The sequence below is a fragment of the Ammospiza caudacuta genome, chromosome 12 (genome assembly GCF_027887145.1).
Source record: "Ammospiza caudacuta isolate bAmmCau1 chromosome 12, bAmmCau1.pri, whole genome shotgun sequence".
In the NCBI taxonomy this organism is placed as follows: domain Eukaryota; kingdom Metazoa; phylum Chordata; class Aves; order Passeriformes; family Passerellidae; genus Ammospiza; species Ammospiza caudacuta.
The window spans coordinates 554,448-577,927 of NC_080604.1; the positions used below are offsets into that span (position 1 = coordinate 554,448).

Sequence of the window (23,480 nt, forward strand, 5' to 3'; positions counted from 1 at the left end):
ATATTATTATGCCTATTAAAATCTGTAGGAATTAAGAACATGGAGCATTTTTTTCTGTCTAAGCTCGGCATGCATGTTAGAATGATGTGTTGTACCAGATTCCCACTGCAGGGCAAAGAAAGATAAACGGAGCCCAGCCTGTCCTGAGGAGGGTGGCACACACCTTCCCACCGCTCCCTCCCTGCCCTTGCCTGGCTCCCTGACCTGCAGGGTGAGTTTGCCAACAGCATCCATCATTCTGACATAAAGAGATGTTTGTTTATGCCTTTGTGATTAGTTTGTATTAACTCAGTGACTGAGTATCATAGAATCAGAGTCATTAAGGTTGGAAAAGACCTTCAACGTCAAGACCAACCATCAAATTGAGATCAACCGATACTTAGGAAGAAGTTCTTTACTATAAAGGTGGGCAGGCCCTGGCACAGGTTTCCCGAGAAGCTGTGGCTGCTCCTGGATCCCTGGCAGTGTCCAAGGTCAGACTGGATGGGGCTTGGAGCAGCCTGGGACAGTGGTAGGGGGTGGAATGAGATGACCTGGAATCCTTTTAGGATACCTGGACCACTGTATCTACAGTCTCTATAAACAAATTATTAGAACAGAACACAGATGACCTAACGGAGAAAATATTGGGAAGTTGGGTTTTTAAATGGTCATTATTGTTCTTTCTAAGAAAAAACAATTACTACATAACACTACATTAGGGCCCGTAGCACATGTGCAGGTGTAAGAGCATACCCTGGGTGCAACTGAAAGTAGCTCTCAATAGGTGTTTGACCTGATTTCAATCTGGTCATAAATTATATAAAAAACTGAGTTAATTGAAAACTGGAGGCCAGTACAGAGGTTTCCATGGTGTCCTGCAAGCATTTATTTTAAACAAATAAAAAATTTCTCAGTATCTGAGAACCTGAAAGGCAAGCTGGTTGAACGGGACTGAACTTCCTCACTCGAAACTAACAAACATGGAAGGAAAATTAGGGCTGTTATTAAAGTGAAAATGGTTCTTCTTCTCCCTTTGAAAACTAACACTAGCTATTAACTGGGACAAGCTGTCCTGCTCTGTGTCAGAGAGTGACTGACTGTTCCAGAAGTGAGGCGAGTCACAGAGACACCTGTGGTAATCTGCTCGTCAGGTGCAAATGCCCATCTGTGCTCTGGGGTGACGTGTCTCACTCAGCACCGTGCACGGAGGGAGAACTCCACCGGGGGGATGAGCATCCTTTCATTCCTGCAAGGAGCAGTTCTCCAAGTCAAAGGCTTGATTAAGGTCACAGTCTGAGGTAACACCTTTGCTGCCTGTTAGTTGAAACCTGCTATAATTTCCAATGCATCTGCATACCAGTCAGTTCTGAAGGGTGAAGCTGCTTCTAGCTTGCTCTGATGATGGTTGATGATCCAACATTCAGGAAAACTGCAACTGTTCATCTTTTTTCATGCCCTTTGGTAACACAGCACACTGATGTAGTAAGCTGTGTGGGCAAACAACATCCTTGTGTCTGTGTGTCTGCTGGCTTGCATAGGCTGAAACAGGTGAGCAGGAAAATCAATAACAGGCTTCTGTCTTGGGTAAACTGAGGAAAGTAGAGGCAACCCCATAAAATAGCTCATGACAGGATGGAGAAGGTTGGAGGGGAGCACAGTGGGTCACCTGGTGCTCCTGCTCAAACAGAATCATTCTAGAGCACAGGACTTTGTGCACAGACAGCTCTGGAGTATCCCAGTGAGGGAGACTCTGCCCCACTCTGTGCAGCCTGTTCAGTGTGAGGTCCCCTGCCCAGGATGGACATTGTCCCTTATGGACAGGTAGCTTGTAGGTGACTTTTCCCAGTGCTGGGGGCTTTGGGTAGATGGCAGAAACAAAGCGTGTGCCAGTCTGTATTTTGGGTGCCATTGCAGTCCACCCCATATGCCTGCTGAGCATTCCTCACCCATCAGGCATGAACCTGGGACAGGGGACTGGCTTGGGACTGCACAGGGCATGGCAGAACTGGGCACTGGATCCCTCCATGGCTGTGTGTCCATTGTGGTCATTGACCCTCGGGAAGGCTGGAATGACAGCTCCTGATGGCTGAGGAAAATTCTCTGTCTACTGGGTAGCATGCCTCTGCTGGGATGGGCCATTGTTTGCTGCCATGGAGTGCTGGGTCAGACCGGGGCCAGTGCCAGAGCTGCCCATGCTGTGCCATGCTGCTCGGCAGGGTGGCACTGCCCCAGGGGGTGTGGAGCCCAGCCCTTGGTGCCCGTGCTGTCACACCTGTGCCCAGCTCGCCCACCTGGGCACGCTGAGCAGGCAGAGGGCAGCATGGAAAAGGCCAAACAGCTGTCTGGGAAGAAGCATTTTCTTTCCATTTTAGAATGCTAAAGATCATCATGTAACAGAGCACTTGATAATGGATCATGATTAAGTCTGTGACATGCGAATTATTGCTAAGTTTTCAGTAGGCATATGGACACAGGAAAAGCCCTGGGCACCATGTGGCACTGGACAGCACAAACATTCAGCTGTGAGAACAGGTCTTGTTTCATCTGTGGAGCCCTGGGAAGGGGTCAGGGGACACTGGTGCAGCATGACAGTGCTCATGTATCTTCCTGAGGCAGAGGTGGGATGTTCCCTACACCTGAGGGTGTACAGATTCCCTCTTTCTTCTTGCAAGACCTGGCAGACAGGGAAATCCACTCTCCTTCCCCCCCTCCCCATATTTTTCTTGATTGTGGGTTTTGGGGTTGGTATTTGGTCAGCTCTAGAATATTCCCATTTTATCCTGTCCACCTGCAGAGCAAAATGTTGCCAGCTACATTTAGCCCTCTAATTACGCTGAAACTTATTCTTTTTCTACATGGTGGTGGAAATTTCTGTTATTCTGAACAGAGTTTTAGGTCAATTTATGTAATAAGTAGGAGAAGGTGTCAGAGCTCTTCCCCTTCCCTTCTTTTCTCCTGGTAGCTGCAGACTGCTCCCTGTGTACCAAATCTCCATTTGTGCAGAGAGGTGCAGAGCCCAGCACATAGGACTAATATTCGGGAATTCGGGTTTCTATACAGCACACAAATCCGTGTTTCATGCCACAATTGCAAGTCCTAGAAATATCACTGATATTTGAACACTTCAAAAAGCAAACCACTGAAAGATCAAATGCATCCATGAGGCTGAATTATTAGTGAAGTGTGAAAAATAAAACACCAGTACAATAACTACCCAGTTTCTTATTTTAAAGGGTTTTTTAAAAAATCATTCTTAACTGAAAATTAATTAATTAAAACAAGAACTAATTATGGTTGCCTGACAGTCAACTTCCTTTCCTTCAGAAATCTCAGGGATTTTACTTGGTAAAACTTAGCTTTTTATTTTTCTATATTTATTTAAATTTTAATAACAAAAACATACGGTATGTTTGTATGAACATAATACTTGAGAAAGCAGCTTGGCAGTAGAGGCAATCAGAGTCCTTTTGTGAATTTACAGAGCAGAAATGTCACAGCTGTTACAGGGCACAGCCTTTGGCAAAGCCAGTGTCCCATGTCTCTGACCTCACCTAAAGATGGATTACAGAAGTTTGGGTTGGAAGAAATCTTAAAGCCCATCTCATTCCTAATGCTGCAATGGGCATTGCTAACCCTTCCTCTATCCCAGGATGCTCCAAGCCCCATCCAAACTGACCTTGGACATTTTCAGGGATGGGGCAGCCACAGCTTCTCTTGGAAACCTCTTCCAGGACCTCCCCATCCTCACAGGCAATAATTCCTTCCCCATATCCCATTTAACCCTGTTCTCTGGCAGTGGGAAGCCATTCTCTTTTGTCCTGGCCCTCTAGGCTGCTGCCCAAAGTCCCTCTCCAGCTCTCCTGGAGCCCTTCTTCTCCAGGTGACCATCCCCAGCTCTTCCAGCCTGTCTCCAGAGCAGATGGGCTCCAACCCTCCAATCATTCTTGTGGCCTCCTCTGTCCCAGCTCCAGCAGGTCGATATTCTCCTTGTGCTGAGGCCCCCAGAACTGGAGGCAGTGCTCCAGGGGGGTTCTTCGAAGCACAGATGGGTGTCGAGATCAAAGTTTCCCTCTATGTAGGCTAATTTGAAGTGTTGGTCACAGTGAATGATGGGGTCAATATCCATAGACTGATTATTGAACTGCCTGGAATAAAGAAAAAAACCACAAAAAAGATAACCCAAGGTCATGAGGCCTGTCATGTGTTGTGACCTAGCACGCAGCACATGGCTGGGCTGTGTGGTGTTTGCAGTGGCCACGCCTGAGTCGGTCCCTGGTCACATTTTGCATTTGAGGAACGCTGATGCAAAGACGCTGTGTGCAAAGAGTATCCAGTTCCCTTCAAGTCACCTTCCCTTTACTTGCAGGCATGACAATCGGCTTCTTGGCACAGCCACCTCCTGGATCCAGAAATCAGAGGGAGTTGAGGCCCGCGCCCTGCACCCATCGCACACCTGCGCGGGCACTGAGCGCTCGGGGGATGCTCTGGGGGACGTGTCTGGGAGTGATGCACTCGGGGGATGCTCTGGGGGAGATGCTGTGGAGGGCAGGCTCTCGGTGGATGCTCTCGGCGGGCTGCTCCGCAGGGGATACACTCGGGGATGCCTGTCGGAAGATGCCGTGGGAGGATGCTCTCTGGGGATGCTCTGGGCCCGTGGGGGCACCTGCCAAGGGGCGGACGTTGCCGGACGCGGAGCGAGGTGGCGGCGGGGCGCGGGACCCTCCCATTGTCTGCGGCGGGGCCGGGAGGGGCGGGGGAAACGGGGGCCGAGGTCGGGGGGCGGCCGCCCACCCTCCGCAGCCTCATTGGCGGTCGCCGAGCGCCGGTGCCCGAAATGGGCGCTGCCCGGGAGCTCTGCCGTTGACAAAAAAGCGGCGGCGGGCGGAGGCGCGGCGGGGCTGCCGCAGGGTGCCCGCGGGCAGGGGCGCGGAGCCGCCGGGCGCGGAGCGGGAGGTGCGGCAGGGCCGGCGCTGCGGCGGGGGCGGGCTGCGGCGCAGGGGCGGGCCGAGCCGAGCCGAGCCGAGCCGAGCCGAGCCGCGAAGCCCCGCACCGGCAACGGCTCCCCCGGCCCCGCCGCGCACCCGGGCAGGCGCACGCTCGGCGGAGCCGCCCCTCCTCCGCCGCCCGCCTTCCCCCGCGCATGGCGCTGAGCGCGGCAGCCCCCGGCTCCGCACGTAAGTAACGGCCCCGCCGCGCCTTTGTGCGCGGGCCCGCCGCAGGTGAGGGGCCGCACCGGTCGTCTGGCGCTCTCGGCCGCGCCCCTGCCGGGCACCGGGGACGAGGGGGAGCCCGGTCAGAGCGGCCGCGGCCCGGCCCGGGGGCCCGGCTGGTCGGAGCCCCGGGGCCGGGGGAGGTGCCCGGGGGCCGGGCCGGGCCGTGGCGGCGCCTCAGGGCTGCGCTCTGCCCCGCGCAGGTGGCGGCGCGGGCGCGGCTCGCGGTGACTCCCCCGGGCCGGGGCGGCGGCGGGCGCTGAGCCCTCGGCCCGGATGGAAAGTGGGGGTGATGCCAGAGCGGCACCTCGGCGCGGCGGCAGAGGCGGCGGCCGTGGCGGGGTTCCAGCGGCTGCCGAGCCCGGCGCTCCGCCGGCCGCGGAGACCGGCGTGAACATGGATGGGCCCGGCGGCGGGGGGAGCGGGGCGGCCGCAGGCAGGGACGCTGCTGCGGCGCCGGCAGCCCCCGGGGCCCCCACCCCTCCGGCCCGCGGCCCCGGCTCCAGGGACCCCAAGCTGGTCCATCAGCGGTTCCTGCGGAGGAGCGTGGTGGACTCGGACCAGGAGGAGCCCGCCTTCGACCTGCCCGAGGCGGAGCACCAGCGGAGAATCATCCTGCTCCCCAAAACCCGGAGGATAATCGCGGAGCGGGCCAAGGCGGGGCAGGGGGCGGCGGAGGCGGCGGGCCGGGAGGCCGAGTGCTCCGGGGAGCCGCGGGCAAGGCCGCCCGCCAGCAGCACCGCGGGCGCCGAGGAGCAGAAGGAGCCGGGCAAGGATGCGGAGCGGAGAGAGGCGCAGGATGCTGCCAAGGACCAGGGCAAGGCTAAGAAAGAGGAGCCCGAGGAGGAGGCTGATATGAAAGCGGTTGCCACCTCGCCGGATGGCAGGTTCCTAAAGTTTGATATTGAACTCGGGCGGGGATCCTTCAAAACGGTCTACAAGGGTCTGGACACTGAGACGTGGGTCGAAGTCGCGTGGTGTGAACTGCAGGTAAGCCTAGCTGATCCTCCTGTGCTTTTTTTTTTCCTGCCTTATTAGCCGGGAACTAAAGGCGCCGCGCTGGTGTCATTCAGAGCAGCTCAGCCCTGAGCAGCCTTTATGGTCACCATCGCTTAGAATCCAGTGTCTAACTATAGCGCAATATCCCCATTGGCTCTGCATCCACCACCTTATGTACACTCCTCCCACGCTTAACCCCCTCGGCCCGGCGCCGCTGCCGCCGCGGGGGCCGCGCAGGACCCGCCTGGTGCAGCGCAGGTCACGCGTGGCTCCCGCGCCCTGGCAAGGGCGGAGCGGGGATGCTCGGCCCGGCCCCAGCCCCTCTCGGGCAGCCGCTCCCGGTTAAAATGACACCGACAGTCGGTGATTGGAGAGCGTTTGCAGGGGGAAAATTTCCTTTTGTGTTATGGCTTCATAAAGCTGAGAAGCTGCTCCCCCCGACCTTCCCTCTCCCCTGCCATGGAATTGTCACTGCCCTAGTGAATGAAACCGCCTAATATGCCCCGGTGCTTGCTCTTTTCTAGGTACCACGTTTGCAGTACTTTGGTTAGGTCAAAGACTTATCTGACCAAATACCTTTGAAAAGGCAGATTTTTACATTAAAGTTCCAGATCTTCAGAATGAAGTAGTATCATCCAGTAATATCTAAAGAAAACGAAGGTTTAGATGCTGTCTTTTGCTGTTACCCTGTTCTTGGTGGATTTTGTAGCATTTAGTAAAAATCACAGTAGTACATGCCTATTTTTTATTCTTATAGTGCCTGTTACCTCACTTTTGTTGGCATCCATTGGAATGAAACCTAATAGAAAAACCTAATACAGAATTGATACTGTTTTTTTTTTTTTTTTTTTTTCAGCCTGAGTTACCCTGTAACTTAGGTGAAAGGAGGTTTAACTCTTATGATTTGGGGTCTTTAAACTTCCATTGGATGGCTGAGCTTTATGGCCTACAAGACTATTTGAAACTAATATAGAAATATCGTGTTATTGTCTAAGCTCTTGGTTGTTTATATTTAAATGTTGGCCCAATCTGTTTGTAAATTATTCCTGGCTGCCTGGGATAGCTGGGGATGGATGTACAGCCACATCTTTATTCTCTGATGATTTCATTACACAACATAATCATAATTCACTGCAGAAGTGCTCTCTTAATAAGAATTATGGGGAACACTTCTCAGTCTTCATGGTCGTGCATTCCCCAGCTTTTATCAGCCAGGGATGCAAAATGGGAGGCACAGCAGTCAGGCAAGGTATGGAGGGCTGGTGCTGAGGGGCTGAACCCCTCTCTCCTCCATCCCGGGGGTCTTGGTGGGTTTGTGGTGAAAGGGGGGTCTGGGGGATTGTTAAGGGGATTTAAAAGAGAGCTGCTGGAGGAAAGCCTGGGGGCAGGTCTGGCTTTGCTGGGAGCTAAATCCGGAGTGTGTAAGGCTTCTGCTTCAGCAGCCTGAAACGCACGAGGGGTGGTGGCTGGGTGGAGGGCAGGTTGGGAGAGGCGGATGCTGCTCCCGTCAGTCCGCGCAGCCCAGGCCAGCCCCATCACTGCAGAGCCGTAGCACAGACCCAGGATTCACCATGATGCCGGGTTTTCTCAGAGGGCTCTAGCAGGGGGTTGACAGAAAGGGATTTTCCACGTATTTTCTGTAATGGAGCAGCTTTAACGACCAAAGCCTGCCAAATGTATTGGTGAACACTGCTTGGAAGTGCTAGTCTGTATCATGTACACCTAAGGAGGAGATTAGGAAGAGAAAACTGTAGTGTGAAAGCTTTCTTACCTGGTGAATGGCCTTCATATTCTTAATTACACTTGTTTAGGAATTCTTGTACTGACTGTATGTGAAGAAATCTGTATAATGCTCAAATTCCTACTAGTTTTCACTATATGTGCTTCAACCCAGATCAGGTCTTACTGCGAGATATATTCAATTTGATACAGGATTTGCTTTAGGCTTCTAATTGTGGAAAGAAAATTATTGTTTGGCTGCTTTAGAGAAATTGGTGTGAATCCCTCGGAGGCAGGGGCTGCTGGGTCCCTTTTGGGTGATGGTGAAGGTGATGTGAGATGGTGGTGTGTGACTTTGGAAGCCAATACTTGGGTCTGGACTGGGAAAGCCTCATTGAATGACAAAAGCCTTTAACGACTATAGGATTAAAGCCTGTGCCTCCGGACTGGATTTGTATGGAGGAGGCAATGGGAGAAGACATGAATGGCTGTGTTGTCTCTTTGACTTGTGGAATGCTCTCAGTTCAACTGGGGAATTTTAGGGAAAACATTCAGAGGATGCTGTCAAGTAAATCACTTTATTCATGGCTGTTGGGGGGCTCTTTTTTTTAAAAATTTTTATTGTGAGCTGTGTCAGTTAGATCTGCCCCATTTGTGTTTCTCTGCACAAATTTGAAGTTCCCTATAGGTAGCAGGAGACTGAGTGGAAGCCATCATATCACCATGCTGTTAAGAGACAAAATGCCTTCCTCTGCAGCCTCACACCATCAGAACCCAGGCTAGAGCCTTTTTGTGGAAAAATTGCTGCAACATGTAGTATTTTTTTTTTGTGGAGATGCACTTATGCTTGTTCCACTTGGAGTGGGGAAATGAAAGTGGACAGCATTGAGGTTCCATGCAGGCATTAATCCTGTCCTGGCTCAGTGGTTTTTCAGCCCACTTGTGCTGTTGCCTGTGTGTCTTTGTCCATCTGTACAAAGGCCTCGCAAGCCATTCTTGTTCAGTGGCTTTATATCATTGAAAAGACGGCTTTGGGGTTCAGAACTGAAGTCGTAGCTCTGATTAGGGCGGGACCCAAGTGCTGGCCAAATGATCTGGGCCTTAGACCTGTCTGAAGAGGTGAAAGCTGTGGCTGAATTCTAGCTAGAAAATAAGGCTATTGTTCCTTCATGAAGCTGAAGTACTAGAGCAGGATTAGTGTGCCCTTGCAATTTTGGAAGGGTTTGCATTCCAAGGTTTTCAGAAGCTATAATTAATATTAATTAATGGTGTACGGTCGCTGTGTGCTGAGACTTTGGCATAACAGTATTACAGTGTTGCACTCCTGAGTAAAGTGTTGGGTCATGAATAAGGAATACAGGCTTTACCACTCCCCTGCTTGCAAGCCAAATATTCTGTTTAGTTAGATGAATGGTTTCAAAATCCCATCATGTTTCCCTTTGGGAATATATAGGGACCCTGTAAAGAGTCAGACCCGGTATTGTGAAATGCAGAGGCCTCATTGTACTTTATGGTTCTTGCTTGGACCGTGAATACCACCATCATATTTAATTTTAGGTTTTTTTTGTTGAGGAGTGGGGAAAGGTTGGGCTGTCTTATCCTGCTGACACAGGAAGTTGTGAGATGCCTGGTGATCATCACAGTCTTATGTCCCTGTATCAAAATTCCCGGGTTTTTTTTTCCTGAAAAGGGTAGTAACTCCAGGATTTCAAGTAGTGTGGTAGTTTGGCTTTTGTTAGTGTCCTTGCTGGCTGGCAGCTTTCATCTGATGTCGAAATAGTGGCAGTTTACTATCTCTACTGGTAATTTATTGGCCAGATAGACTTTGTAGTGTAAATGCACAGAATAATTTAGAAAATCTGAGAGAAGAAAAGAGACTGAGACTATGCCTGAAAGCTTGAGTCTGGTATTGCTGTCTGCTCACACTAAGTGAAGTTCAAGACCAATTTTGTCTGTTTCCAGTTAATTCTTGTGAATATGACTTCTGTTTAAATTGAAACAATCGGGATTAGCTGTGTTCTACAGTGTCAGTATGAAAATGTGTGCCTGTACCACTGGTGTTTGCTACCCGAGCTGTTGCCCTGGCATGGAGAAGCAGGGCAGGGATATGGTAGTGAACTATTAATAGACTGCTTCTCAAATTCAGTAAATGAAATAGAGCTGGGTCAGGCTTCACATTCTGCTCGTGAATCACACAAGACTCCTTTCTTTTGCTTTGAGCACATTGTGCCTCAAGGTTGGTTGAGTGCCCTTAATTCTGGTGAAATTCTTCATGCTAAATGTGTGGGTCCAGCTGCCATAAGAAGAAACTGCTTCAAATCAGAGCTGGGTGTTAAGGATATTTCTGGTCCCTTTGGTCATCTCATATCCACAGCTGATGGGGGGTGCAAAAAGTTGATGTTGCAAGCTGTCACTGTGGTGATCCTTGCAATTGATGTGCAGTCTGACATGAGTGACACATGAGTTTACACTGGTGATGTTTTATGGCTGGGGTGTAACAGAGGTTTAAGAGTTCGGAGGCAATGGTGGTGATGTGCTAAAAGATGCTGGCTGCTGGAGTTAATGCATTTTGGTAGTCTCAGTGATTAGAGATGCTGCAGAGGTTTGAAAGAGTGTCTCCTGGAAGGTAGGAGACTCACTGTAAGGGTTGGGAGTGAAAGCATTGCTGGGGAGGGAGGCTCCTGCCTCAGGAGCCCACTGCAGCAGCGCATGCGAGTTCAGTGAGAATGGAGAAGTTTGGTTTTTGGATTTGCCACGATGTGGCTGGTGACGGCCAGCAGCAGGACACCTTCCTGTGTGTGCATTAAGCTCTGGATTGGGTCTGCTGGCCAGAAGACATAAATATGAGCTGAGTGTTGATGCGTGATGCCTGGGCAGGCCGTAGGTGCCAGGCAAGGGCAGCCAAAGGTGTGTCACACAAGATGTGTGACACTTGGCACTCCTGCTGGAAGAGACGTCTTGGTTGCGCTGCAGCAGGAGGGGCTTGCAGAGAGCAGCTGGAGAATGTCCAGAAGGGTCATCTGGAAGCAGAACTGGTTTGCTTCATTTATATGTGTGTATATATATATGAAGTTATGTTTGGGAATGTATCTTTTCCTTCAAGTGACACTTATAGACAGTACGGGTGCTATCCATCCCAGTGTTGATTTTGGTGTGCCTGAAACCGAGGCTGGCTGAGGAGGGCAGAGGATTTTCTTTGTGGTGTTGATAAGTGAAGTGGAAACACCTTTCAGTCCAGTACCTTGCTATTGCTGTGCAGCTCTGAAAGGAGGGAGCAGGTCCCTGACTGTGCTGCCCTCCTGCCTCCTGGGGAGCAGAGGTCAGCCATCCTGCAGGAGGGTCACAGCCACCGTCTCCAGCACTGCCCGGCTGCAGCTGCTTCTGCCTGCACTCTGCACCACTACAAGAGTGCTTGTACATTCTTCTAAGCCCAGTTTCTATGTAAACCACAAAATAGAGCCCCTTTTATGTGTCGCTGGTCCCTTGCTCTGGAATGTACTGATCTTCAAACCATAAGCAACTTCCTTTATCCTGATTAAAATTTCATCGTCCTCCAAAGGAGTCAGGTCCATATCTCGTTCTGGCATTATGCTTATCCCAAACAGTGTGATTGTTAGGAATTTTGTCCATTCAGAGTTAGCTACATAGCTTCTGAGAGATTCTTTTCACATGCAAATGGCCATGTTCTGTAAAAGACACTGGGGGTTTGGGACATGGGGTGGATCCAAGTCCTGCTTGTTCTCCCCTGTCCCATGCCATCACCTGTGTTGTGAATACAAGTTGAGGCATGTCGCTTAACACCTCTAAGCCTTAGGAAGCATCTTATTTCCCAGCTGATTGTCTGTAACAATTGGTGAACCTTAATTGAGTTTCAGATCAGATGGTAAAAAATGTGCACTGAAAACTTTCTGGAGTGACTCTTCCATGATGTTCAGGTAGTGGAGGGGGTGGTGATGTCTCTCTGCAATCCCTTAAAGAAATATAAGTAAACTCATACCTGTACTCATCTTGAATTGTATTTTATGGGAGATGCTCCATCTTGGTCTTGAATGTTTTTACCTGTGCTTTCAGTTCATCATAATCCCCAAAATGCTTTTTTAAAAACATTACACCCACTGGAAACTGATTTTACTGTATAGTGTTAGTAGAGTAATATGGCTGTATGATACAGTGCTTAAATGTGCAATGGGAATAATGGGCAGAATGAAACACCATGTTCTGGGAATGTCCATCTTGTTCAAACTGGCAAGGAAGGAGTAACTGAAGACCTAACACCATCTGCTCTTCAGTTTGCTGCAGTGGACTATAAACTACTTATTCATGAAAACTGAAGGGAGAAGGCATGGTTAACACTGTGGGGAATTCTAAGTTTGTCATGTTATGTGAATTCAATCTGATCTTCATTCTTGACCTTCTTAAAGGAAAATTAAATGTTCTTAGAATGGTATTTGATCCTGTGATGTATCTCAGCACCACCTACTAAAGTTAATTTGAGTTTTAGATATTGTTTCAATTAATATTTTTTGTAAAAATAATGAAAACCTAAAAGGAAATGAGCATTTTGTTTTGTTACACACCAGTCCTGTTTTGTAATGCTTTTGTGTGAGAGGAGGCTGTACAGTAGCTAGCTGCCAAAGCTATTAATGAATATCTTTTTCAGATTCTGGAAGTCCTGATATAGTTAATCTCTCTCTATTTTAAAGGCCTTTTGTTTTCTCAAAATTCAGAGAATTTGAATGTAAACCTATATGGATGATGGCTGCCTTATTGTCTGTTTGGGAATGTTTTTGTTTATTTATGTGTTTGTTTTGGGGAACTATCAAGTATTTTCCATTAACTTTTTTGCAAAGCACAAGCCTCTAAACTGGTTCAGAGCTGAGCATGGTAATGTTATATTTTGTATTCCTGAATTAACAGGGCCTGTCCAAAGGCAGTGTCAGTGCATTTCACGTGCTTAAACTGCCTAAAACCCAGTCAGGCTAAACAGATGGAGAAAGGGTTTTTTCTTTAGCTGAATGATAAAATTTGTTCTATATTCTATAAAATAAGGCTTTATTAAAAAGAACAGATGACAGTTGGTCACCTCATGTATTGAGAACCGAGTATTGATTTTGCAGAAGCGGGATTTGATTTTAGCCACACAAATACTGTCTGGACCAGGCCCTGCCTCTGTCTGCTTCTGAAATGGATGTTCCCTTCTCTCACTAGTGCGTGCTCAAAGGATTAAAGTTGTGGTGTTTATTCCAGATTTTCATAAAATAAGCAGCTTTTTCATGTTGCCTTTCCTGGTGCTGGGCTGCTTCAGTTAGAGGAGCATTTCAGGTGCCCCATGGTGTGGCCAGAGCTGGTGCAGCCGTGGTGCTTGGCTGAGCAGAATCAATCCTGCTGTTCAAACAGAGTGCTTTGGAACGTGGGGGGGGAATCACAACATTTCCAGTGGATGTAGCTCTTTGCTGCTGGCCTGTGCACTGCTCTGCTAAAACCCTGGAATCAGTTTTACAAGACCCAGATATTATCAAAATAGGCTTGTTTGGTTCCAGGCTTTGCTGATTAATTAAGGAAAACAGGCATGGTTGTTTGCATCTGAACTTGTTTTGTTTCTCTTTCATATCAGTGTGTGTTTGGAGAGTTGTAGATAATAAAGTAAGTGTTACACTAATGAAATGGGCTTGCTTTTATCTCAGTTATGACACGTATATTGCTAAGAATGGCAGAATCTTCTGTTTTCAGAGCATGAAATGACAGGAGCTGTGCCCCTTGCTCTGTCCTTAGCTGCCAGGGTAGTAGTTTAAGGTGGTTTGGTAAAGGCTTCAATGAGCCCTGCACATGTGAGGGGAGCTGGGAATGAATCTCCCCTCATGGTGTAAGTTCTTCAGTCTAAGTTTGGCCACTGTGGGAGGGGAGATGGGCAGTACCTCTTCCAGGTATCACGTCAGGGGAGAGTGGGTGCCGTCACTCAGCTCTGTCCCCGTGTGATGGGTGTGCAGTTTGGGTTAATTTCTGGGTCCCAGCTGTGCTCACACACGGGGGGGCACACACATTTCGAGGCTGGAGCCATTTGGGGCATGTGCTGGAGGCTGGAGCTGCTGCAGGCACCTTGCCTTGGGGCACGGCACAGAGCCCTCGGTGTGCTGGCAGCTGAGGACTGGCTGTCGGAGCCCCAGGTGCCTGCAGCAGAGTTCATTTGGACCCAGGGCAGTTTTATGCCTTATTTTTACAGTCTCATGTTAAATGAAGCCGACTGGATAGTTTCCCATGTGATACCAGATACTGCTGTGGAGGCAGGCTGTGGCTTCCTCTAGGCTATAGACAGCTCTGAATCCCTCTCTGAGCAAGAGGATTAAGCCTTCTTTTCAAAGTACAGAAAGTAGAAACTTGAAGCAAGTTGCTGGTTAGGAGAGGGAAGTGAAATGTCTTTTTAACTTGCTGGAATAAATGATAATTTTTATGTTTAGGACTTGACAGCTTGAATTTCTGTCCTCACTCATGAGTACTCTGCCAGAACCCGTTCTCCTGCCATGCAGTAGGTACACAACATCCCCACAGAGGCTGCTATCATGGAAGGCTTTGATGAGAGGCTGACATCCCTGACCACAAGAAACAGTTAGTGATTACAAAGTGTGTGATTAAAATGTGTATCTGTTCACTTGGATGAATCTATAATGACAAGTTTGTAACCAGTAAAGCTACAAAACTATTAGAGCAATTCTTTCTCTAAGTAACACTAAAACTTTAGGTACAGCTTCATTTACTGAAGTGTGGATATACTTTTTTTAGTATATATAAACCATATTTTCTGTTTGAGGGAAGGAGATAAGCTCAGGCTTATGCACTTGTGGGCTTCAAAGAATGTTTGCTGCATGGGTGTGTTTTGGGGCTTTTCAGTGTGAAATGAGACACTTGGTATAATGAAGCCTGGATATTCAAAAGTAACTGCCACAAGGAGGGGACTGGGGATTTGATTTTAGCCATACAAATACTATCCAGACTTTTTCTTCCTTTTATTTGTGATGTTGCTGAATAACAACCCCATTTCTAGCTAGCACTGCTGGGGTTGTAGCCATACTGGGGGGGAATCTCTCAGCACGGAGCTGCTGCTGGGGAGTGCCTGGAACGGGAAGGTCTGTGCCTGGGGCAGGTGGCTTTGTCCAAGCAGGACACCACAAAAAATACACACTTTACAGACTTGGTTCCTGAAAATGAAATCCAGTGTTGCTGTTTTGGGTGTGATATGCGTGACTTTGGGTGTGATAGGTGTGACTGATGCTGTCTGGCTTTGTTACGGGTTAGGGAATGGTTACAGGGTGTTTGTCAGCCCCTTCCTGCCTGCCTTTGACATTTTTTAGAATCACAGAAGGTTTTGGGTTATAAAGGAACTTAAAGACCATCTCATTTCAGTCCCCTGCCATGGGCTTGGATAATTTGCACTACACCAAATTGTCCCAAGCTCCATCCAACGTGGCCTTGAGAATGTCCACGGATGGGGCATCCACCGCTTCTCCGAGCAATCTGTGTCAATGCCTCGTCACCCTCAACTGCCTTGTTAGGAAGGCTTTATTGGTAAAATGAATGCTACCTCACAAAAGCTTTCCAGTAGGCTTTTAATAAGCAGTTTAAATGACTTTTTTCCCTTCTCATTCCTTCTCTTTCCTGTCTTCTGCCCTCTAAAAGTTCAAAGGACACAGTTCTGCACCTTGTACACTGCCACAGGGTACATACCCTTATCCTTTTTTCACATTCCTTGTTTTTCTTTAGAGGGTCATCTTTACAATTGCATGAATTATCTCACATTATTAATCTGATGAGATGCCATTTCACCTGAGAGCCTCCCAGTTGTGCAGAGTGTTTCCTTGGGCACTGCTTTGTGTAGCCTCAGGAGTATCAGTCAGTGACAGCTGGGACAGCATCTGGTGTCTCTGAACGTCCTCATGAACCTGGGAGAGAAATCAGAATTTGCTGAGAAACAAAGGAAAATAGGGTGACACCTAGTGAGACAAGATACAAAGGCAATTTATGATGTCTTGTGCAATAATTGTTTCTGATTCTTAGCAGAGACTGATAGTTGTTATCTTTCTGCCTGCCTTGTTGTTACTTTGGTACTGCAGTTCTGCTCCTGCAAGTACAGTTCGTGTGCTGGAAGTGCTTTTTTTAAAAACAAGCTTCCATAAAGCTTATATGTTGTGCATTTTTGTAGGCTTTATCCTGTTTGCAGTATCTCTGAGTTTTAGAAATGAAGTTTTAATTTATGATTTCTGTTAGAGAAAGAAAAAAGTCATTAAAACATTTCCACAAAGCTAATTTTTGAGTGCAAAAAGAGATAACAATGTAGTGTTTTGCGAATTGTGACCTTTGTGCCTGGAAAGATGTATAGGGTGTGTTTCCTAATGGATTTCTGACAGCAGGGTAGCTAATGAAATTCTCTGGCAGTGGAGTGGAGACCTTGGTGCCTAATAGGATGTGAACTCCCCGTGTGGCTGCTTCAACACTTTGGTTATTTCTGATAGTGCTCTATCAAGTTTACAAAAAATTGAGAAGTGCTTTGTTTCCATGTGTTGCTGCCATGATTGACTCACTAAATGTATTGTGGAACGTATTTTTCTTAAGAAGCAAAGGCTGAAAATCAGCCTTTTAAACCTTGTATTTTTGACAACCACTAGAAATAACAAGAATGGGTGACTTTTTTTACTCTTACAATCACACAGTGGTGTTTTAGAAGCAGCTTAAATCCCACCCAGTGCCACCCCTGCCATGGCAGGGACACCTCCCACTGTCCCAGTGTCCAGCCTGGCCTTGGGCACTGCCAGGGATCCAGGGGCAGCCACAGCTGCTCTGGGCACCCTGTTCCAGGGCCTGCCCACCCTCACAGGGAACAATTTGTCCCATAAAATAATTCTTGCTCTTCATGAGTTTAAGTTGATGCAAGATAACAAACTCCCAGTAGTTTTGTATGTATTTCTCTTGGAGGATCCTTCACTAGTCTATAATCTGTGACACAGCAAAGTGCTTAATTGTGTGACTGAAAAGAATGGATGGACTGGTTTAACTGGAAGATCTTACATACGTTGGAATGTTAATTAGTCTTAGAGGTATAAGACAGATGAATAATTAGTCATGCAAGCCTGTTCACCTGTTTTTAGATGTTCACTTAAAAAAAATTTGTTAAAAAAAAACCCCACTGTTTCTAAGGTGCTCCTGTACCCAAGTTTTAACCCCCCTGAGGCAGGGTTTATACATGTTTCAATAAGCATTCTGTCTAGTCTGTTCTTTAAGGATGTGACATATTTTGAAATGTGGTAACAGTCTCAGAGCAGAAGCTTTTATTCTTAGGTTGCCCAAAATTCCCATGTAAATTTACCTGCTTTAAAAAACTGCATGCACTAGTCGTGCTAGAGTGGTGGCAGGTCTTGAGAATCTGGCATGATCAAAGTGAACACACAGTTGTTTTTAGTTGGTGGGAGGCATGACAAGCCCCACTGTAGCTGAATAGAGTTTGCAGCAGTGTGGAAGCCTGGACCGGGGCTGTAATCCCTGCAGGGGAAATCTCAGTGCAAAATCATCGTGTTTGCAAATACCTGTATTTTTATAATATAGATATAGTTGGTGGTTCTGGGGCTTAACTTCTCCTTAGGCTTAGATAGGGAGGTGAAAATACAGACTCAAATGCTTCCTTTGATTTCAGACAATAATATGGTAATTCTGCCTTTCTGTATGAAGCTGATTTAAGGAACATTGTAGCTGCTCTTTGGCTTCATTTTTTAGTGTTACACCTTGTTTAATAGCTGATGTGGGATAAATCTGGGAACAGCCCTGCAAGTGGAAGTGCAACCCCTAAAAAGATGGCTGTGGGGTGATTTGACTTGATTTAGGTTGCTTTGGTGTCACTGTTGAATTGCTGTTTTCTTCCATGCTCATGGCAAGCATTTGCCCTTTGTGTTCTTGGGCTTTGCTTAAGGCTTGTCCCTAACAAGTATGTGGGCATTACTTTAAAAGACCACACAGACATGTGGAATAATTTCCATAATGAAGCATTTGAACAGGTGACATAAATACAAGAATCTAAATTTGTCAGTGTCCTCCTAAATTTAAGAACTTGTAAATGAGATTATGGCAATGAGGATTATTCTTTGTTAAAAGGTATTTTGAAGCATATGGGCTTTGAAAGTTAATTGCAGTACATGGCATTCATAATGGAATAGGTAATGTGCTTCTGGTAGGTTGAATGATTTAAAAAAACCCAATTCTTCTTTAGCTTGTGAGTTCTCAGGTGCTTTCTTTTAGGAGTGCCTGGAGTCATTTAGGCGGACTGTGAACTGGTTAGGCAGTTCTGTCTAAGGCTTTTACAAACATCTGGAAGTGTCTTTATTCTGCAACTGATAAATCAGCTCTCCTTTGAGTGCCGTGTGTGAGACAATGCTAACATTCACTGTCATACTCTTAAGGTGCTAGAAAGTTAAGAAATTTGGTGTTTTAAATGGAATTGCAGCTCCAGTGAAGGCTGTGCTAAAACTTGTTTCATTGCAGTCAATAAATTTTTCATGACAGTTCTAATTTTGAAAGCTTCTGAAAACAAAGCTTTAAAATATTTTAAGTGAATCACTTCATGACTCACAAGTTTTTTCTCCCATCTTGAAAATGTCTGGACTTTTGTATGGGATGGCAATCCATGTCTAGATCTTGATGTTTTATTGTTATCACTTTTGTGATATTGAAACCAGTGACTTTCATGAAAATCAGCTGGATCTGATGGCAAGACTAATCCAGCCTCCTGCTGAAAAAAGCCCTTTGCTGAATCCCTCTGAGCACCCTCTTCTAAGAGATCTAAGAGAATTTAACTACGGCTACTTAGAACCTCTTAGAACTCCAATTTGTACATTTTTAATCTTGTGGACAAACATAATCTACAAGAACTGGAGTATTTAGTGTATTTCTAATCTTGTAGACTAAAATAGGGATACCAAATGAGTATCCCTATTATAAAGGGGTCCCAGCTTACTGATGTCACAGAAATTATTTTAAAGTACTCTACTTGAATTTTACCCTTGCAGACTAAAAAAACATGTTCTGGTAAAAGATGCTCTTTGCAGTAGATCATATTCTGTTTTTTTTTGAGTGTGCCAACACAAACTGTGTGGTCTCTGAGAACTTTCTCATCTAAAGCTCTCACCAAGCTTTTTCCCAGATGAAAGGCTCTGCACAGTGTGATGCTGCTGCTGAGTACCCAGGGAGGCTGCCCACTGCTCTAGTTCTTCACACACAGCAGAGGAATCTCACAGATTATTTCTGTAATCAGGGTAATTGAAAGAGTGGAAAGGGCAAGGAGAATTTTTCTGGATTTATAGTTAAGGGGGAGTGGGAAGGACTGCTGTGGCCTGTGCTGTGTGTTGGGAGTGCGTGCTGGGGGGCAGTGCCTGCAAGGTTCTTTTAATAACATGTGTTTCACGTGTATGTTATTACAGGGGGGATTAATGTGGTTTTGTCCTATAGAATTGTCTAGTAAGAAAGGGATGTGATAAGAAAAATCTCTTCAACCAGCCTTGTCTCAATTTTCAGGGGAGAAACCTCCCTGACTCTCACTTGAGTTCCTCCCACTCTAGGAGAGGTAATGGGAATTAAACACAAATAGAAACTACCCTGGCATAGTTCAGTTTTTTCCTTTTCATGTTAAGTAGGATGTTTATCCTTTTAATGTTAAGAGTGTTTATTTTTCACCTTGTATTTCCTGGTTCCTTTCAGAATCTGTGGATTGGGGCTGGTCTTTTACCTTTATCACCTGCATAGTGGAAAATGGGAAATACTGAATCCTATTCCAGGCCAAGCCCACACGATTTGTAGAAGAAATTCGTTGTATATGTTTATTAAGTTGCAAAATCTTATTTTCATGTGAAACGTCTTAATATTGTGGTGCATGTTCTTGGTACTTGGTGCTCGTAGGGCTCTAGGTGTGTCATAGCAAGACCAAGGATTCCCCTTTCTTACCCACAGGGTGCACATCTGGGAGGTTTGTCAATTGCATCATAGCCCAAACCTCTGTTGACATATTTGTTTCCTATCCTATTTTCTCCTGTGTCATTTGAAACTATTTTTATTCAGGGTAATGTTCTGGAGAACCTACTGTGTTAGTTAATAGGTTTTTTTAAAAAAGAAAAACTGACTAAAAATGTCCCATTGGGAATAAAGGGTCATCACAGAGCTTTTAATTTGCTATCCAACCAAGCAGCTGTGGTATTTAATCTGTCCTTGGAACAGCAGCCAACATATAAAAGCCACAATATGAAAATTATTAGTTATATCCTCCTCTCAGTTTAATGGGACGTCCTCTAAACTAACCTGTACGGGCCTGTGGTGGCTTCCTTGAAATGTAGTTTTGTTCTCTAAGTTTTTAATAAATAACGAGAAGCTGTCTGGGCTTTATGGGATAACTCATTGTGCTTCATCTCTTTATTTCCAGGTAATTGTTCTTTGCAATGGATATCCCTATTGTAAGGATTCCAATTACTAATGGCACAGAAAATATTTATTTATTCTGAACAGACCTATCCCTTTAATTTCTTCAAAGTCCTATTTTAAGTTAGTTAAGCTCTGCTGAGTTACTTAAGAGGTGTTTTTTGTTCTGGATTCAAGTGCACACCTATTTTTTTGGAAGAGATTGTTTATATTCTCTCCATCTGTTTTGCATAGTTTTTTAGGTTGAAGTATTCCTGAATTTCTTTCTCAAGAGCCTGCAAATTAAATTGAGTGAGGAAATTTTTTCTTCACTTTACATAACAATTTAAATAAACGATTGCATGTCAAATCAAGCTTTTAGTATAATGAATGCAAGGTGCACTGTAAGACTTAGTTGTGCCATATAATACTCTGCAGTTAATGAAAGATCTTCTGTCTGAAGTTGAAAATATGAAAAAAAAAACCAAGCAGATTCTTCTGTGACAGACAGTAGTTCTCAGCTGCTGCTGAGAAATTGAAGCTGTCTTCTGAGGAATGTATTCAGATATCTTTTTTCATCATCAGACATGAAACTTATACAGAGATGGCTGCAGATGGGTCTCCCTGTGTGGTGCTGCATCTCCCCATTCTGCCTGGCGGGCAGAGTGGGCTGGGGCATCTCCATGGCACCGAGCTGTGTCTGTAGGGCAGCAGCTCTGGCCACGCAGGGGTCATGGGGCGGAGCAGGAAGGCAAGGATTAGTTGGGCTCCCTGCTGTGAAATCAGTTTAGCTAGACCAGGGTGGGTATTTTGGGGGTGGGAGATAAACTGTGATGGGCTCAGTGGGTGGTGGTGATGGCCATGGGGCTCCTGGGGGCCCTGTGGGCACTGCCCTCCTGTTAACTGATGTGGGCCGACAGAATCATACTGAAAAACCAGAAACATTCTGTTAACTGGCATGGGCAAACAGAATCATGGACACGTTAGAGTTGGAAAAGATCTCTTAAAACCATCAAATTCAACCATCCCCAGCACCACCTTGTGCACCAGTAGACCATGTCCCAAAGTGCCAAATCCATGCATTTTTTGTATACTTCTAGGGATGGTGGCTCCACCACTGTGCTGGGCCTGAACAGCAATTTCTGTGAAGAGCTTTCCCTAATATTCAACCTGACCCTCCCTTAGTGCAACCTTAGGCCATCTCCTCTTGTCCTATCTCATTTGTTGCCAGGCTTGTTACCTGCATAACTTGTTGCATGAATAACTTGAGCTGTTTGGAAACAGGGAATTGTAACAGAGCCTGTTGTCAAGCGGGGCTGCAGGTCAGTCTGCCATTAGGGCCTTTTCTTCCCATGCACAAGTTGTTCTTGCACAGGCTGTCGCTTGATTGCCTGTGCTATTGAGGAAGAGAATGATTCATAGGAGAGAGTTCCTAATGTTCCTTCCTCTCAGAACTGCTGTGAATGCACTTGGGGCAATGCAGTGCAGGCTGGTCGTGGAGAGCTCTGTCCACGTGCAGAGGCACAGTTACACAACGTGGGCATGAGGAACAACAGGAGCTGTTGTCTGCAGTGGAACCGTGAGTGGTGGAGGGCAGTGAGCTTGGCATTCCACACCAACACACAGGGCAAAGGGAATGGGATTGTGACAGACACTGATTGCTCTGCTTGATCTGCAGTGTTTGCACAGTGTTCACTACTGTTTGGACACAGCAGAGGGAAAATGCAGCTCAGGAAAGAGTTAATCAAGGTCTTCAGATGAGTGCACTGTGTGTGCCTTGTTGGCCACGCCAGGGCTTTCTGCCCGGCTGGCTTCTCATGGGCAGGTTGTCCTTAGGGCTCTGCAGAAGCCAGTCAACAAAAATCATCCCTGCTCTGCTGCAGAGGAATCAAACACCCGGGAGCAGCAGAGACTTGTCTGGGTGCAGGGAGTGCCCTGACAGTTGTCTTTAAAATGGAAGAACATATCACAAAGGGCCACCAGAGTGAGTGAGAAAGGAGAACTTTGCTCCTAAAGCAAGGCTGGACCTCAGCTCAGTTAGCCTGGCAAGCCAAGAGTCTGTAATAACTCTGCAGAAGGGCAAAGGCACTATGAGAAAGAGAGCTGTGAAGGCTAGAGGATGAAGTTGGCTTGGGAAGGACTGGCTTTGAGCAAACTAAACGAGGAGGAGTAAAGGTTTAGCACAGCTTTGCTTTAGCAGTGACATGACAAGAATTGTAATTGTATAAATATGAAGGTTGCTAAATTTATAAGCAAGATTGATTATCTGGCATGTCCTGCACTTGACTTTGGTTGCTCTCATGAGAGAGGCTTCCACAAGAAGAAGCTCCTTCTTCTAAGATCTTGAGATACTGGTTGTCTCTTTTTTCACATGTCAGGAACATATTGTCAACATTTTTGGGTTTCATCCAACACCTTGTAAGTAGTGAAGGTGGAAACTTCAGAAAGAGAAATATTAACACACCCCACACACATTTTATTTGTAAATATATATTTTTAAGTGCTCACATTGCTTCTGAATTGTGAGGTTTTGCCTTTTTGTTTTTAAAGAGCTGTATTATCCTGAAGTTATGTCAGGTTTGCTCCTGCAGGAATCCTTGAGTTTTGAATATATTGGTAAACACACAGATTTCTGTTTTCCAGAGAGTGCTTCCTATTAAAAAAGAAACAGGGCAAAAGGCTCTTTTTCTGCTGATGAGCCTTGGTGCCTCTAAGGTTGTACATTTACACTTTTGTTTATAGGTTTGATTTTTGTTGGAGTTCTTGGTGATGGCTGGAGGCTCAGAATCAGAAAAATCACCCAAGTGTCCGATGTCCTTGAACTTAAGAGCAGAGATAAACTGATGTGGCCTGGCTGATAGTGGTTTTTCCAGCACTGGAGGATTGGAGTGGTTTTAAGCAAAATGTTGCTCTACACAGGAAGAGTGTGTGACTTGCTCAGCGTGCAGGGATGGTCACGGAGCCTCAGAGGCAGGAGAGCAGCATCGGAGCCTGGCCCTGGCTCTTGGGGTCCTGCCATTCCTCTGGGATTCCAGCCCAAAGTGATGGGGTCACATGTGAACTAATATTGTCATCCTTAATTTATCAGCCTTCATTGTTACAACTGGGGAAGTGACGGTAGGGTGTTCCCAGTAGATGTTGGTGTTT

The 23,480-nt window shown here is 46.6% G+C and overlaps 1 protein-coding gene across 1 annotated transcript in view; it reads left to right on the forward strand.

The window, feature by feature from the left end:
* Positions 1–5,468: 5,468 nt before the first annotated feature.
* The window catches only part of WNK2 (WNK lysine deficient protein kinase 2), an 85,178-nt gene continuing 67,166 nt past the window's right edge, over positions 5,469–23,480 (forward strand). The window contains exon 1 of the mRNA XM_058812923.1: positions 5,469–6,182. Coding sequence (XP_058668906.1) covers positions 5,469–6,182 — 714 coding nt within the window. The remainder of the gene's footprint in view (positions 6,183–23,480) is intronic.